Here is an 18118-nt window from a genome sequence, read left to right on the forward strand (position 1 = left end):
CTGAGTGTCAACAGGGGGCCAATTGTGGAACAAGAGAATGCGAGAGCTTTGTCTGCCGAAATGAAAAAGGGCACACATAGAACGCTGCTCCTCCCTCACAGATCACAGCTCACTGAATAATTCATTGGCTTCTCCATCTTTCCAAGATGTGTTTCTGCTCTTTCTATGAGTTTTACAGCATTATCTATTCATAGATGAATTACGATGGGAATAAAAAATTTAGAACATGAGTCAGACCTCATGAGTTTGGACTAATTGGGGAAAAAGCTGGTCTGGAGTAAGAGAGTGAATTCATGAGGCATTTAAGCTATACCTCTATATAACTTAATATATGCATATGAAGACATATATGATGACACACACATACATATATAGTTTTATTCCTTTAAATGCTAGTGTAGTATCATTTAGCCGTAGCTACAGTCTAAGGTACTTTATAGAACTGAATCTGACTCGGCTCTGTCACTAAATTGCTGAACCTCCCGCACCAGGGAGTCTCAACTTCAGCACTATTGATATTTGGGGCTGGATAATTCTTTGTAGTATGGGGCTGTTCTATGTATCACAGGCTGTTTCGCAGCATCCCTGGCCTCTATCCATTAGATGCTAGTAGCATCCCTCACCCATGACAACCAAAGATGCCTTTCAGACACTGTCCTGGTTGACAACCACTGTCCTAGACCAAGTTAAATCACTCCCAAGGCCACTGAATCCTTGTTGGTAAACTAAGGTGGCCTAGGGAGAGTCTCTTTAAATCCCCTCCCAGATCTGACACTCCAAGGATGACCATCAAGGTGTCCTGCTAGACCCTCATAAACCCTCTAACACCTGTGTTGCTATAAATGGGTATATGAGGGGAAAATATTCTTAACGTTGACACTTAAGCTCTCACGTATACAGTTTGCCTCTATAACCTACTCTTGTCTCATTAGCAAATACCAGAAGAACATTTAACTGTATTCCTAAGAAGCCCAAAACAGACTAAAAATTCCTCTTGTTGTATTTAGCTGTCACTGACTCTTTCTTTATCCATGCAGCTGGATTTACAGAGGAGAGTTTGGGTAATGATTTGGCTGAAATACCTGCCTTTTTTGCTTTGCCACAGGAATTCTCACACTCAAGAAAGCAAATGAACTACTTCTGAGCACAGGTGTGCCTGGGAGTTTCCTCATCCGAGTCAGTGAAAGGATCAAAGGCTACGCCCTGTCCTATCTGTCAGAGGATGGCTGTAAACATTTCCTCATAGATGCCTCTGCAGACTCCTACAGCTTCCTTGGCGTGGACCAGCTGCAGCATGCCACCCTGGCAGATTTGGTGGAATATCACAAGGTAAAGCAATGCCTAACCTCAATCTGCCTTGTGAGTTACTGTCTTGTAGCGGCTCTAACAATGAAAGACAATTACGAGGACAAGGACCAAGACAAGTGCTGGGGGGATTGTTTTGGTTAATTCTTCCTGATAATCGGGATTTTTAATTGTAATTCCTTTATAATAGAACCTAGATCCTCTTTAAATACTCAGGGAACACCACTGGAGCAGAGAATACAGGAGATACTTAAAAAAAAAAAAAAGAAAAACGGTACCCACATAGATCACATATGACAGTAGTCCTGACCTTTTTGACACCAGGGACCAGTTTCCTGGAAGACAATTTCTCCATGGCCTGGGGGTTGGGGGGATGGTTTCAGGATGATTTAAGCACATTACATTTATTGTGCATTTTATTTCTATTATTATTACATTGTGATATATAATGAAGTAATTATATAGCTCAACATGGTGTATCATCAGTGGGAGCCCCAAGCTTGTTTTCCTGCAACTAGATGGTCCCATCTGGGGGCGATGGGAGACAATAACAGATCATCAGGTACTAGATTCTCAAAAGGAGCACACAAGCGAGATCCCTCGCATGCACAGTTCACAATAAATTTTGTGTTCCTGTGAGAATCTAATGCCACGGTTGGGATAGGAGGCAGAACTCGGGCAGTAAAGTAAACCACAGGGAGAAGATAGAAATACAGACGAAGCTTTGTTCACCCACTGCTCACCTCCTGCTATCCCAGGTCCTAACAGGCCACAGACTGGTACTGGTCCGTGGCCCTGGGATTGGGGACCCCTGACATATGAGCGCAGTCTTAAGTTAGTTAGAACTTAAGCCCTAGAGATAAAGAGAGTACCTGGCAGTGTGTGGATAAGAAAAATGCCACTTTGGGCAGATCACCTGAGGTCAGAAGTTCAAGATTAGCCTGGCCAACATGGTGAAACCCTGTCTCTACTAAAAATACAAAAAAAAAATTACCCAGGCATGGTAGCAGGCACCTGTAATCCCAGCCACTTGGAAGACTGAGGCATGAGAATCCCTTTAACCTGGGAGGGAGAGGTTGCAGTAAGCCAATACAGCACCATTGCATTCTATCCTGGGCAACAAGAATGAAACTCCATCTCAAAAAATGAATAAATGCCTCTTAAGATGATTGTAAACTAAGAAAGCTTTGTGTAAATCAAGGGTAGGCAGGTGGTAACGTCCTCTGAGGAAGTAGGAAGAGCGTGTGGTTACTACTCACACTGTCTGATCCTGTCCCTTCTGATTGACAGGAAGAACCCATCACTTCCCTGGGGAAGGAGCTGCTCCTCTATCCCTGTGGTCAGCAGGACCAGCTGCCCGACTACCTAGAGCTATTTGAGTGACAGCCTTTATTGGGGTCATCCTCATTCTCCAACTGGGCTTTCCCCTGGACAAACACCACTGAAACATTTATGTGTGAAGCCAAAATCACCGTGCAGCAGAGCCAATACTGATCAACCAGAAGTATCCATGGAGTCCTCATTGACACCTCTCTCCTGCACAAATACTGAATTTCAATGTCAAGAGAAAATGACCTCTGCTCCTAAGCACTCTAAAAGTAAAGGGAGAAGAATCCCAATTTCAGCAACTACCGATTATGAAGGATATGACCTTAATGATGTACATAAGATAAAGAAGAAATAGAAACCTTTTAGAAATTAAGGTGTACTTGAAAACCAGTATCTATCTTCCTGTACTATCATATGACCCCTGCACTCCCTCTATCATCTGGAGGTCTTAGGGGCCTGTTGATACAAAGTTCCATGTTGGCTTTGGAATGCTGGCAAAAAAGCCTGTCGTGGCTGAGATGATGCTTGAAACACACCTCACTTATTGTACATGTTGGAACCAGGACATGAGAGACATAGAAAAACAGAAGTCATGAATGTAAATGGAATGACAAGTTTTAAAACACAGGATGAGAAGCTTAACATACATAAAGATACATATGGACTGCAGGAAAGTGTTTGTTTCCTTGTTCTGGAGAATGGGGCCAGGGCTTGCCTGGCCTCCTCTGGCTCTACTCTAGAGTGCACCAAATGGATAACGCACCCGCACATGTATTTTTTAAATAAATAGTGTATAGGCAAGAACAGAATAAGCAGGCTGTTTGGATGCTACTTGTGGTTGAATTGTGTTCCCTGAAAATATTGGTGAAGTCTTAACCCCCTATTGCCATGAACTTGATATTGTTTGGAAATAAATAGGGTCTTTGCAGACATAGTCAAGTTAAGATGAGGTCACACTGGATTAAGGTATGCCCTAAATCCCATGACTTGCATCCTCAGGAGAAAGAAGAAAGAAAAGAAAGAAAGAAAGGAAAGAAAGAAAGAAAAGAAAAATGCAGTGGGAAGATGAACAGGGGACAAGAGGCAGATTGGAGTGATGCAGCCACAAGGGAAGGGACACCAGCAGAAGCCAGGAGGGAGGAATGGGACAGGTTTGCCCCAGAGCCTTAGAAGGAAGCATGGCTCTGATTTCAGAATTGCAGCCTCCACAACTGGGAGAATAAATTTCTGTTGCTTTAAGCTGCTGAGTTCATGCTGATTTGTTACTGCAGCCCCGGAAAGCTAATACAGTCATTTACATAATTATGTAACCTGACACACAGGATCGACCCATTCATTGCTGCCCCATCCACCATTCTCATAATGAAGTAGAAATGGGATATAAGAAAAACCTTCCAGCCAGTTCTGTTTAGCCCTGGGTCACATATCATATGCCCTGCTGCACCCCAACCTGCCACCTCCCTTTGTCCAGCCCCAATCAGGGGGACAGCCTCTGGGCCACTGGAGATCATTTTTCTGGGAGGATGGAGATTGACTAGTACCTCTGGCCTAACTCTAGAGGTCAGCACTCTCTTACATTGCCTTTTAATGAAAGCAGAATGATATAGCAGTGTGATTACGAGCTTGCTGGTTGCGTACAGCACTTACTGACTATAAAATGTAACCAGAGAAGGGGATGGTTGGTGTGTGTATTCTAATGAGAAAACATGATGATGATTTTTAGAGACAAGAATGCTCTGATCCCTGGCTGGAGTGCAGTAGTGAGATCATGGCTCACTTCAATCTTGAACTCCTGGCCTCAAGCAATCCTCCTGCCTCAGTCTACCAAAGTGCTAGGATTACATATGTGAGAGACTATGCCAGGCTGAGATAGCTTTTAAACATAGATCATTGTTTAACTCTTTCTTGAAATGTTCCATATAGTTTATGCCGTTTAACTACTGTAAGGACCCATCTCTTAGCTTTTGTTTCTATGATTCAATAGTCATGGCATTATTGCAAAACTTATCTGTTCCCACCATTTACTGTGTAATCTTGGACAGGATGTTTTATCTCTCTGAGCCTCATTTTTTTGCTTCTGAACAAAAACTGTGATTTAACTGGGTGATCTTTACTATTTTCATCCAATTCTGAAATTTTAAGTTTCCAATGCTTCTCACTGGAATGAATGGAAAGTACCGCCTTGTCACAAATACTTAGGAAAACGTAAGATTCCAGTACCACACTGGTGTGATACTTTGGGAGGCTGAGGTGGGTGGATCACAAGGTCAGGAGTTCAAGACCAGCCAGGACAACATGGTAAAACCCTGTCTCTACTAAAAATACAAAAACTAGCTGGGCATGGTGGCATGTACCTGTAAGCTCAGCTTCTTGGGAGGCTGAAGCAGAAGAATTGCTTGAACCTGGAAGGCGGAGGTTGTAGTGAGCTGGGATCACACCACTGCACTCCAGTCTGGATGACAGGCAAGACTCTTGTCTTGGGAAAAAAAAAAAAAAAAGATTCCATTCTGTGCCTACAGTTATCATTCTGTGCCTACAGTTATTTATCTTGTAGGAAATAAGTGTGGCCATATCCAGACATAACTACACAAAGCAATATCCTACTAAAAAAAGATTTAGAAATGATTTAGAAAACAGGAAGTGACCCAACTGAATTAACCCAGTATTAAAAAGGGGAGCAGATGTGGGTTCTGGACTAGTTTATCCTGTTGGTTGCAGATAGAGGCATACACTACCCAGTGTTGGATGATATGACAGTATGAGTAATACTTGAAATTCTTAGGGAAGGAGAATGGTTTACAGATTTCAGAAACTAATTTCAACTGAATGGGGTTCAGGATGCCTGAATTCTCTCTCACCCTAGCTTGCTGTGGTCTCAGTGCTGCCTATGTCTAACCTGAGTTATGGTCTAAGGTGAAGATGTCCAAACTCTGATCCTGGTCTCCTCCTCCTGTTGCCTCCTCAAGCCCAGCTCCTTGACCTGCCTGCCCAAGGTTTCTGGGTCTGGGATGTTGCCCTCATGTTACTGCCTAGGTTCTCAAGCCTAGGGGCTCTGGTCTGCAGACCCTGGCTCCCTGGGACTGTGCCCAAATGCTACTCCCTGCCTATCTAGATTCTTCTCTCCCCCAACTCTCAATACAATTCTGAAATCTTTCTCCTAGTCATCTAAGATTTTCTGGCTGCGCCATATTTCCAGATGCTCACAGACACATCAAGCCTCTATCAGGTCACCTGCAAGGCCCCTGCTTCTGGCCTCCTGCTCTACCTTGCTGCAGTAGGATGCCTGAGCCCAGGATTTTGAGACCAGCCTGGACCACATAGTGAGACCCCATCTCTACAAAAAACATAAAAATTAGCCAGGCATGGTTGGCATGTGCCTGTAGTCCCAGCTACTCAGGAGGCTGAGGCTGGAGGATCACTTAAGCCCAAGAGTTTGAGGCTGCAATGAGCTATGATTGTACCACTGTCCTCCAGCCTGGGTGACAGAGTGAGACCCTGTCTTTACAAATAAAAAAGAAAAAAGACAAAAGACAAAAGAAAGCAAGCTCTCTATAACTAGTAATTGAATGATTGCATTTTCCTTTTCCTAGTGAATCGAGTCCAAAAAAGCCAGGATCCTTGCGCTCCAACCTTCCCCTTTTTCAACTCAGTTTATGTAACCCATGGGCTTTGTATCCTCTATCTTTGTTTCCTAGAATTTCTGGGATGAATTTTAAGAAGGAAAGGGAAACTTCGGAAGATTACAGGATATAATGACAAACCACACAATACATTCATTTACCAGTTGACCTGCAGAGAATCGGCTCACTTGGTCTGTATCTAAAATGGCACAGAGGGGACTTTTCCTAATGTCTGATTTTGACAATTGCCAAATTAGTAGTAACCAGTTTTTACCCCCAAATCAGCCATGGTCAAAATTGGCTCTGTTGCCCTGGGATTCCTGATTACAAATCCCCAAGTATTTGCCTCCCATTTGGACCAGGAGACATGACAAACCCAGCTCCCTCTGGGATGAACTCCGCCTCTCACCCAGCTAGGACAATGCCCTTGCCAGGCAAGCTCCCCCACATTCTGTCCTCCTCAGTCTAAATCAGCTTTGGCTTTCTTCAACTGGAGGGATGTTTCTTGATAACATTTTCCCACCAACGGAGTCGAGACCCTGGGAGCCCTCCATGGCCCTGCACCTCAATAACCAAACAGAATGGCAAATGCCTTGTCTTCCAGGGGTGCCCTTCCAATGGTGTGGCAGCGCTAGAGAAAAGCTTCCCAACCAGGCCACACCCTGCTGCTCCCGGCAGCCCCACATGCCAGGGCTGTGATTGTGACATAGCTTCATTTGAGGCTAATAAAGAACAAGTTATGCCCTCATGCCCTGGGGTGACTGGAGGCTGGAGAAGGTTTTTGAAGCAGCACAGTCCTACTTCTCTCCCCAGAGCAATGCCCGCCTTTCCCAGGCTGTGACCTTCCCCAAGGCAGCCCTGCCCTGCCCCTCCTCCCCTACGGTTCCATAGGGCTTCTTTCTAGAATAGCAAACAAGCCAGACACAGCCAAGGAGACACTGAGGGTGACTACTGCAGAGGGCATGTTCGAAGGATCATGCACAGTTTGAAAGGCACCTCTGCTGACAGGAAAGAACATATTCTGTATGTTGAATAAAAACTCCCATCAAAACCCCCCAACCAACTGGCACCGTCCCCATCGTTTTTGGCAGCAACAGCAAAGCACTGAGCCCTGCCAGGAGAAACAGCTTTGAATTAAAATATAAAGCTAATCAGAATATGGATCACACAAAGCTGCCAGTTAATTGATGTGTGTGGGGAGTAAATACCTCTGCCCTGCTAAGATACTGCCCAAGGTCATTATCTCTAATCAGTAGTTCTCAGAAACAGTATCAAGATTTTTTTTAAAAAAAATCAAGTATTTCCACCTGCTGTCCCCTCCTACTCAAATCAAATCACTTTCAATGTAATATGCTGGAATCCTGCATGAGAGCCAGATTCCAGGGCTTTGATCCCAAATGGAGCCCCAACACTGCTAGTCATTGCACAGCGGCTGGAGGGTGCGGCCAAGTGCCTTAGCTGTCCCTGGATCACTGTGTTAGCAGGTTCTCCTTCCTTGTTAGATTTCTCAGATGGGACTAGAGAGCAGAGAAACGGTGGGAAATCAAGGAACAAAAAGAACAGGCTGGGGACTCACCCTAGGCCATAGCTCGTTCCCGCAGACCTTCCAATCCTTCTGGAGCTGGCCATGTGATGGGTCATGGTCAGAGGCAATGACAGTCATATGAGCCCTGAAGCTGGCTATTTGCTAGCTGGATCCCTGGGCAAGCTCTTCAACATTTCTGATCCTCATTTTCTGCACCTGGAAAAATGAAAATAATGACATTCTTTAGCTTAGAAGGTTGGGGTTATGAACATAAGGTTCCTAGCTATGCTCCCGACTTCAAAAACCTGTAAAGCCTCCCAACTGCCTAGGGGGTATCAACTCCGTATTACTGAGCCTGGAATGTAAGGTAGAAATTACCCATTAAATTTCACACTCCTAGTAACTCTTCTCCTCGGATAAAGTTTTCAGAATGACAAAAACAACGACAGTGTTCCCAATGGCTTCATAATCTTTACTGGATAGTCCATAATGGCCATCTGATTATTTCCAAGTAGTACTGGGCATACCAAGAAGCTTAACAGACACTGTCAGATACACAGTTGTAAGTGAGGAATTGTGTTGAAAACTAATAACTAAATACCTACCGTGTACCTGACATATCCTAAGTGCTTCATACATATGAACCCATTTAATCTTTAAAACAATTGTGTGATATACAAGGGATTGCATCCATCACCCTGAATGAGGAGACCAAGGTACAGAGATGTCGAGGGACTCCTTTAAGATCATGTAAGTTGCAAGTGAAATAAATGGAATTTGAACCCAGGTTGCCTGGCTGGGTAAACTATGATATCAGCTACTATACTGCACTGAACCTTGGTTAGATACAATTAGATAAGAGGATTTTGACTGAAACAAAGACCATAGTCTAATATTACGCTGTTTCATATGCTCTTCAGCTACTCTCTACAACTTAAAAAAAAAAAACAATTCTTAGCTACACAGCCACGAAAAAGAACAAAATCATGTCTTTTGAAACAACATGGATGGAACGGGAGACTATTATCCTAAGTGAATTAACACAGAAACAGCAAATGAAACACTGCATGTTCTCACTTATAAGTAGGAGCTAAATGATAAGAACCCATGAACACAAAGAAGGGAACAAAAGACACCAGGGCCTACTGGAGGGTGGACTCTGAGGGGAGGGAGGGTGAGGATTGAAAAACAGTGAGTACTGCGCTTATTACATGGGCGACAAAAGAATCTGCACACCGAGCCCCCGCAACAAACATTTTAACCATGTAACAAATCTGCATAGGTAACCCCTAAAAAGTTGGCAAGAAAAAAAAAACCCAATTCTTACCTCTGTGTTGGGCATCTGTGATATGCAATTTAAACAAGTACAAATGGCTGATGAGCCCAGAGTATAGTGTGGATGGCACCCAGTTCCACAGTCAAAATATTGAATTGCCACTGAAATGCATCCTCCTGGCCAGGTGTGGTGGCTCACGCCTATAATCCCAGCACTTTGGGAGACCGAGGTGGGCAGATCACCTTTGGTCGGGAGTTCAAGACCAGCCTGACCAACATAGAGAAACCCCATTTCTACTAAAAATACAAAATTAGCTGGATGTGGTGACACATACCTGTAATCCCAGCTACTCAGGAGGCTGACTCAGGAGAATCCCTTGAACCTGGGAGGAGGAGGTTGTGGTGACTTGAGATAACACCATTGCACTCTAGCCTGGGCAACAAGAGTGAAACTCTGTCTCAAAAAAAAAAAAAAAAAAAAAAAAAATGCATCCTCCTGACACTGGGAGGATATGGGCGAGAGCATGCAGGTCAGTCACCACAAATCCATCAGAACCAAGGCAGAGACAGGCCAGTTCTCAAATCACTAGTATCATCATCAGAGCATGTGAAAAAATACACATTTTTGAGACCATGTCTCACTCTATTGCCCAGACTGGAGTGCAGTGGTGCAATCAGGACTCGCTGCAACCTAGACTCCCTGGGCTCAAGTGATCCTCCCACCTCAGCCTCCTGAGTAGTTGGGACTACAAGTATGTACCACCACACCTAATTTTGTAATTTATTTTTTGTAGACATAGGGTCTCACTATGTTGGACAGTCTGATCTCAGACTCCCAGGCTCAAGCAATCCTCCCACCTTGGCCTCCCAAAGTGCTTTGATTACAGGCATTAGAGACAGTGCCCAAGCCGACACTGTCTCTAATCCCAGCACTTTGGGAGGCCGAGGCGGGCGGATCACGAGGTCAAGAAATTGAGACCATCCTGGTCAACATGGTGAAATCCTGTCTCTACTAAAAATACAAAAAATTAGCTGGGCATGGTGGCACGTGCCTGTAATCCCAGCTACTCAGCAGGCTGAGGCAGGAGAATTGCCTGAACCCAGGATGCGGAGGTTGCGGTGAGCCGAGATCACACCATTGCACTCCAGCCTGGGTAACAAGAGTGAAATTCCGTCTCAGAAAAAAAAAATTAAAAAAAAAAAAAAAAGAGACAGTGCCCAGCCACATATGACAATATTAAGCACAGAACTGAAAGGGGCTTTGGAAATCATTTCTCAATTTCCTTTAATGAAAATAGACAAGTTAATGTACAAGTAATTCAGATTTTTCATTATGGTTCTCTTCTCCCTCTAGCCCAGGGGTTCTTAACCAGGGGTGATTTCCCCTCTAAGGACATTTGAACATGACTGGAGACACTGGTTATCAAAATTGGGTGGGTTGTCAAAACTCCTGGCCTCTAGTGGGTAGAGGTGAGGCATGTGGTTAAACATCCCACAGTACACAAGACAGCCCCCCACAGCAAAGAGTTATCTAGCCTAAAAAGTCAGTGGTGCCAAGGCTGAGAAACCCTGGTCCATGCACAAAATATTGTTTCCAAAAACTAAACAAAATGGCATTCTTACTCACAAAGCAGTCATATCCATAAATCGTATTTTATTAGCTGTGCAATACCACCTTCCATTCGTGGCCTGTGTTTTAATTAAATTTTATAAACTACCAGTACAAATCAATACAATGCATTTTTTTAACACACCAACAGCTTGAATGTTCTTGAAGCTTTTAAACAATGAGTTTACTGTGGGCAAACAGAAGGCAAGGATTCAAAGAGATAATTAGCTCATGCATCTGGTGCTGGCTAATAAATAATTTTCACATGAATGTAGAAACCACTGTATGTGAACTGTATTTATTTTTTAAAAATAGTTTGAAACAGTAATAAAATGCAATTTTCAGAAGCGTCTTGGTGATCCAGAACGGCTTAATTTAAAAAATAATTAAGTTACTTCCACCTGGCCTGGGGTGGATGAACATGTAGCAAAAACTTCCATCCCACTAGATTCTGGCAGATGGATTGATCTTTCACAAAATATATATATATATTTTTTTCTCCATTTCTTCTATGGAAGCCAGAAGCCAGGAGAAGCACCCTGCTTTGAGAAGAGATTGTTTGGTTCACACGGTATGCTTTGGTTTATTTAAACAGGTAAGAAAGTAGTCCCCACTTCAGAGGAGAAAATGTGTTTTCTGACTTTTAGATACATTGCAGTATCACCAGTCTGAGTTTCCTTTTCTGTCAAGAAGAAAGTGTCATTTTCTTTTCCTCCAGTGTTCAGTCGCTCCTCTTTGAAAATACTCTTCAGATAAAGTATCTATATGTCTGTATCAGTAGCCAAACCATTCCTTCCATATGACTCAAGGTCTGACATTCAGTGCCTGACAGAATCAGCATTTGGCATGTCCTTGGATGTGGAATCAGTTTGATGCTTTGAATTTAAAAGTTCTCATGATGCATCTAAAAGTGTCTTCTTAAAAAATATAATAAAAATGTAGGCTAACTTGTGCTCTCTTGTAAGGCTTGCAAATGGTAATTAAATAAGCAGACTATACTCACAAGCAAAAACAAAGTGCATTTTTAAATAAAAGAAACAAATGGAGACAGTTAAAAGGACAACCAAAAAGATAAGCAGATGATTTTTGGTTAATCTTGGGGGAACACGACACGATATTTACAATTTCTTTTCTGGTCCATTTGATTTTGCTTAATGTACTCACAAGGATCATAATAAGCATATCTCCTCTCCCGCTTTCTGATATTTTAGCATTCCTAGAAACTGAAGCCCTGCTGACAGGATCATTCACAGGAGGAGAAATACGCTTGCCTTTCATGCTAATGAACTTTTTACAAAACCGCTCTTAAATCATGAATAGTTCAATAAGCAAGCAAAACAATAGGTCTCAGTTTGCTGTAAACACCATCAAAACCTCCACACCATTAGGCTTATAATCTCACAAGCACTCTGCCTTTGTCAGACACTTCACAGGGTGCAACTGGGCTACTTTTGCAGGCAAAGTAGAGATTTTGATTTCTGCTGTAAAAAGCCGAACAGAGAGAAAACAGAGGCTCTCTCATCTCTGACTCATCAGTCCAATTCTTTTGTCAACCTTTATGGAAGTCTTTTGTTTGTTGCAGCCACTTTCAGTAATTGCAAAAGGAAAGAAAAAAATGTCTCCCACCATCCGTCCCTGGGAGCTCATGTTTTTTTGCTACTTGTCTTCTGTTTCTGTTTGCGAAGGTGCGCCTCTATCTCGTGCCTGAATACCAGCATGCCCAACTGCCCGTGGGATGCCTCGTTCATAGCCTTGGACTGCATACACATCTTGTACTGCTCTGGGGTCAGCTCATCCACGCAGCGCTTCTCATGCCAGAGGTGGAAGAGTCCTCGCACGGGCGTCCGCACGACTATGAGGTTGCTGTGAAGATACTTGCGATAAAGGTGCACATCCTCTCCGCCCCAGCCTTTGATGTCCAGATCAAACCCACCTGTCAGGAGAGAACACACTGTTGAATCAGGCTGCACTGACCTGTTTTGCTTCCCTGAGTTGCACAAGCACCAAACTTTTCATTAAGACATGATTAGGGGGGATGTATGCTTCACCACCCCTCTGAGGTATGAGAGTGTCCACCAGAGTCAGAGCCCGGGAATTCCCCAACAAAGACAACTATCATGGCGGACAGCACCAACTTCTTGAGATGACAGGACCTCCAATAAATTTCCAAGCATTTGCCTGCATTAAAGAGTTATGAGCGATGCTAATGAGTAGCCCCAGACTTGTGGTTAATGGGTATAAAAATAAGATCTAGCATTCGGTAGCACAGTAAGATTACTGCGATTATCAATCAGCTATCGTTAACAATAATTTATTGCATATTTTAAAAAAACTAGAGGAGTGATAAATATGATACATATTTGAGATGATGGGTACCCCCAATGACCCTGATGTGATGATTACACATCGTATGCCTGCATCAAAACATCACATGTATCCCATAAATATATACTATATGTACCTATAATAATTAAAACTAGAGCTTGAAACCTCTCAAGGCAAATTCTTGTGCTTCTGTTAGGATGTGGTCTTCTCGTGTCATTGCAAACAGAGAAGAAACGAGGGGCTTCCGGTGTGATGGAGTGAAAGAGGGTCTCAGTATGAAGAAGTCACATCCCCCCCAAAGCACTATTCATTTCATAGGCTGCAGTGGTCCTGAAAAGCTGCATGTGATTCCACCACAGACTGGTGAAATTAGTCATCTTAAAGGGACTGGCCTCACAGTCAATCCTGAAGTCCTACTCAAAGAAAAACCTCATGTCAAGGGAACAGTTTCTTGAAGTGAAAATCTTTAGAAACACTTTAATTTTTATTTATTTTTTTGAGACAGAGACTCGCTCTGTCACCCAGGCTGGAGTGCAGTGACACAATCTCAGCTCACTGCAACCTCCACCTCCTGGGTTCAAGCAATTCTTTTGCCTCAGCCTTCAGAGTAGCTGGGATTACAGGCATGCACCACCATGCCTGGCTAACTTTTGTATTTTTAGTAGAGATGGGGTTTCGCCATTTTGGCCAGGCTGGTCTTGAACTCCTGGCCTCAAGTGATCCAATCACCTCAGCCTCTCAAAGTACTGGGATTACAGAGGCATGAGCCACCACACTCAGCCTATAAAAATTTTTAAATGTCCTATTTGGAAAGCTGATTTTCGCATAACCATTTAGGAATACTTCTCTTATATGTGTCCAAGAACATATGCTGTGAGCCGCTGAGTGTCTGCCGGGCACCCACCACACAGAGACTGGCATCCCGGGTGCTCTGCTCCTTCTAACAGGACTTGACTTTAACTTGTTTTTTTCTTTAACCTGGTGATTTCCTTAGGGATTCTGTAGTCCTTGTAGTTCACTTTATCTCCAAGCAAAACAAACATGGGGTTACCCCTCCTCCCTGATTTTAAAATGAGAAGCGTTAGACCTTGGACCTGAGGGGGAGTTGCCTAGAAGCCAGTGAGACCAGCAGCTCTCAGGAGACCTGGGGATGGGACGCTCCAGGCCACCCTAAGGGCAGGGTCCCTCTGACTCCATAGAGTCTCTGGGTCCAGTCTGAGCACCTGCACCTGAGATCAAGGTTTCTGACCTGGTCATTCAAACCCAGGTCATGCATAATCCACAACTCTATCCCTTCAGAGATCCAAGAGTCAGTATTGCTATGGAAAGGTGAGGTGGCATTTCCAAGGGGAACAGGGGGCTCTCTATTCTCATCCTGATTCTACCTCCCACCTGCTGTGAGGCCTGGGAGAGTCTCTTTGCTTTTGAGAGTCTTGGTCTCCTCACCTGAATCCCAAGGGCCTTTTTTCTCTGTGCTCTAGAAACCCACAGGCATGTCCATGTGCGTATATGCATGTGTATGAGTGTGTGTGCATGTGCACATCTGTGTGTATGAATGTGTATGTTGACAGCAACTGCACATTCAGTCAGAGCTTAAAGTCACATCCGGAATTCTGAAGGTTAGCAGAGAGAAATTTGGGTATTTTTGAGTATGTGTTTCCCCCCAATTCCCCTATTTCCCTCATACTCTTACTGGGAAGCTTAGGATCTTCTACAGGAGGCCAGGCGCGTTGGCTCACGCCTATAATCCCAGCACTTTGAGGGGCTGAGTCTGGTGGATCACCTACAGTCAGGAACTCAAGGTCAGCCTGGCCAACATAGTGAAACCCTGTCTTTACTTAAAATACAAAAATTAGCCAGGCATGGTAGCATGCACTTGTAGTCACAGCCACTCGGGAGAATGAGGCATGAGAATCACTTAAACCCAGGAGGTGGAGGTTGCCGTGAGCCAAGATAACACCACTGCACTCCAGCCTGGGTGACAGAGCAAGGCTCTGTCTCAAAAAAAAAAGGATATTCTACAGGAGAGGACAGACAGGCCAGAACCCTCCTGAGAGGAGGCCCTGGAGGAATTGCTGCAAAGCTGCCTGGTATGCAATAAGCAGCCTTTAATCTCAGATTGTGTGTCTTATTTGGAGTGACTGAGAGGTGCTGGTGGAGATTATAGGGACTAAAATGCCACCCACCTCCAAGCCTCCTCTTGGTCCAGCCCTTAGTCTATGACATGAGGAACAGCATTTGGTTTTTTGTGGTGTGAGGTCTCGCTATGTTGTCCAAGCTGGTCTTGAACTCTTAGCCTCAAGCGATCCTCCCTCCTCCAACTTCCCAAAGCACTGGGATTACAGGTGTGAGCCACTGTGCCTAGTCTGTAATAGCTTTTTTTTTTTTTTTTTTTTTAAGAAAGGCAATGACACGACCTTCCCCACCAGACTCCTTGGAAAACCGACGATTCCTTCAAGGCCTGCATGGGCCAGTGGCCTCTGGGTGGCAGTAGAGATGCAGATTTGTCCTACCTATATTGATGAAGTCTGACCGATACTGACACGTCATCCCAAATCCAAAGTCTCTCCAAAATCCAGTTTCCTTCTTTATGACCTGCAAAAAAAAGCACTGTCATTTCAGGGGGAAGTTTAGGGTGGACAAAAATAGAGTGTTCCCAAACTCTTGTGAGCCACTGTGGAGTGTGGAGTGATAAACAGCTCATCCCATCAGTGATAAACAGCCTCAACTGGGGCAGGAAATGCAGATGGATTTGAGTCCTTGCAGAGTCAGGAATACAGCACACATACCAGTCCCAAAACAAGGCCTTGTGATTTTTGGCACCTCTGGCTGGAATGTTTCTAGGGTATAGGTATGAAAACACACACACACACACACACAAACACACACACACAATCAAAAACAAACTGGGAGAGTAAGTTTTTGTTTGAGCAGTGCCATGGAAAAGCCACCTACGTGCCTGGCCTCACACCAGTGCCAGTGAGAACTGGAAGCTTGGGCCCCTCACACAAGCCTGGGCAGTGATCCAGCAAAGGGCTCAGGAAGTTGAGAAAAGGGATAGAGAACAACTCGGAATTCAGCTGCCCTGGCACGGTCCACACACAGCACTCCCTCAGGGAATAAAAAGAAATATCTGAGAGACTTCAGTATGTTACCAGCTCTCCAGCTCTGCTAACTCTCGCTTGCTGAGGAAAAGGGCACTAAAAGTCCAGGTTCTGAAGAAAGACTCTGTCCATTCATCTTCATGCTATTTTAAAACCAAACTGCTCTCAAAAGCATCTACCATGGTGCCAGCCTGCAGGGCTGTGGAGAGGCCATCCAAACACTGCCCAGTCTCTTACTCTGCAAGTAAATTTCCAGTATATTTGCTGAAACAGCAAGGCTTCTAAAAAACCCATGTGTACCTATGTATACACACGTATTCAGCTGAGGGAACTCTGGGAACAGTTTTGAGATTTTAGTTGTTTTTCATAATTCATTCTTGCAGTTAACATAAGGTGCCTAGATGAAAGGACATCCCCACAGCCCCTCCCCCAGGAAAAGGCAGAGAGGGCGGCGGCAGGTTTCTCTCCCCCACCATGGATTTCTGTATTTTTTTGTGGGGGGGACATCTGGCTCTGTTCATTGCTAATTAGAAACAGTGCATGACGTGGGAGAAGCACCAGAGTCTTGTCCCAGTGTGACCACTGGCTTGCTTTTTCACTTCAGGCAGGCTCCTTCACTTCTTCATTCATCTATTTTTTCCCCTATATAAGGAGGGGGTTGAGCTCACTCATCCCTTAGGTGTCTTTCAGCTTTCACATCCACGTGTTTATCATATCACTCTTATTCCTTCTTCCTGAAGTTTCACGGCAGGCTAATTATATTAGATAAATGTCCTGCAGAAGGGCTGATGAATCTGAAACATTCTTTTACTCTGTAACATACCTGTCTTACTTTCACTACAATCTAGATGTCACTTCCATGATGTCACTTACATTCCCCAGGGAATGGGGATGTGCTGCCACTCTCCCATGCAAGCATCAGTACTGCCCAAGGAAAGTAAGGACCAAGAGAGGTTCTGTTGGTTAAAGCCGTCCCTAGCAAGTATTCTCCGGTTCTACTTTACAATACAGGATCGTTATACAGTATCTCCCAAATGACAAGCCAATTTCATTAGTATCAACTGGAAAGATTTTGCAAGGCAGGAAAGTCTGGAAAAGTCTCCATGGAGTAATTTTTTTTTTTTGAGATGGAATTTCACTCTGTTGCCTGGACTAGAGTGCAGTGGTACAATCTGGGCTCACCGCAACCTCTGCCTCCCAGGTTCAAGTGATTCTCCTGCCTCAGCCTTCCGAGTAGCTGAGATTATAGGCATGCGCCACCACGCCCATCTAATTTTGTATTTTTAGCACAGACAGGGTTTCTCCATGTTAGTCAGGCTGGTCTCGAACTCCCGACCTCAGGTGATCTACCCGCCTCAGTCTCCCAAAGTGCGGGAATTGCAGGCATGAGCCACCATGCCCAGCCAGATTAACTGTTTAAAAATGGATTTTGTTCTATCCCTGCCTTACCAGGTACATGGTTTCTGTTACAGCAAATGACCTAATATTCCTTCTGCTGGCAACCTAGACAAATTCCCTAAGCTTATGGGTAAAAATGAAGTTAAAGAGAAATGCCAGTATTCAAGCTTGAAATATTTGGCTGAGGTATACAAGGAATTTAAAAAGGAACACGTCAAACGGGAAAAACAATGGGCGAAGCCTTGTGAAGAAAGACAAGAGGGAGGCATCCAGAGACTGGATTGTTGTAGGGCCTGACAAGGTTGAACAAGGTGAACGGCGACCCTCACATGGGAACAGCATGACAGAGGCAATCTGGCTTATGAGCTGGGGAGTGAGCTGTGTAAACATTTATTAAAGTCGGTTTGGAAGTTGGCAAGCCACAAAAAGCCACTATCTGAAGAGCTTGTTGAAATTTAGCTCTTTGTGGAAACTGACTTGGTCATGCCCACAGCATATAATTTCAGGGCAAGACAGAGTTCCCTTAGTGGATATTCCACCACCCACAGCTGTGCTGGGTCGCTAACTGGAAGGACACTCTCAATGGGCAGTCTGGCTGAAGTGTGTGCCCTCAAGCACACAACTGATT

General features: G+C 44.2%; 2 protein-coding genes and 1 long non-coding RNA gene across 18 annotated transcripts in view; 1 reads left to right on the forward strand and 2 right to left on the reverse strand.

Annotated features, from left to right (window-relative positions):
- SH2D4A (SH2 domain containing 4A) overlaps positions 1-3873 on the forward strand; it is an 81967-nt gene extending 78094 nt beyond the window's left edge. For both annotated transcript variants that reach the window (XM_012435257.2, XM_012435254.2), the window contains 2 exons: positions 1106-1329; positions 2596-3873. In XM_012435257.2, the coding sequence (XP_012290680.2) occupies positions 1106-1329; positions 2596-2688 (317 nt within the window). In that variant the 3' untranslated portion in view covers positions 2689-3873. The remainder of the gene's footprint in view (positions 1-1105; positions 1330-2595) is intronic.
- The window catches only part of LOC105705385 (uncharacterized), a 52016-nt gene extending 42488 nt beyond the window's left edge, over positions 1-9528 (reverse strand). For 3 of the 5 annotated variants that reach the window (XR_010339643.1, XR_010339642.1, XR_001104663.2), the window contains exon 1: positions 7831-9528. This is a non-coding gene — a long non-coding RNA (uncharacterized LOC105705385). Of the gene's footprint in view, positions 1-4988; positions 5111-7830 lie in introns of all 5 variants that reach the window. The other 2 variants (XR_002477529.2, XR_010339641.1) reach the window with 2 other exon arrangements.
- A 1160-nt stretch (positions 9529-10688) lies between these two features.
- Positions 10689-18118, reverse strand: part of CSGALNACT1 (chondroitin sulfate N-acetylgalactosaminyltransferase 1) — a 359476-nt gene continuing 352046 nt past the window's right edge. For all 11 annotated transcript variants that reach the window (XM_012435253.2, XM_064368806.1, XM_064368809.1 and 8 more), the window contains 2 exons: positions 15502-15583; positions 10689-12596 (listed from right to left, as the gene is read on the reverse strand). In XM_012435253.2, the coding sequence (XP_012290676.2) occupies positions 12307-12596; positions 15502-15583 (372 nt within the window). In that variant the 3' untranslated portion in view covers positions 10689-12306. The remainder of the gene's footprint in view (positions 12597-15501; positions 15584-18118) is intronic.

The sequence above is a fragment of the Aotus nancymaae genome, unplaced genomic scaffold, assembly GCF_030222135.1.
Source record: "Aotus nancymaae isolate 86718 unplaced genomic scaffold, 86718_ANA_hifiasm-v0.15.2.pri h1tg000079l, whole genome shotgun sequence".
Lineage (NCBI taxonomy): Eukaryota > Metazoa > Chordata > Mammalia > Primates > Aotidae > Aotus > Aotus nancymaae.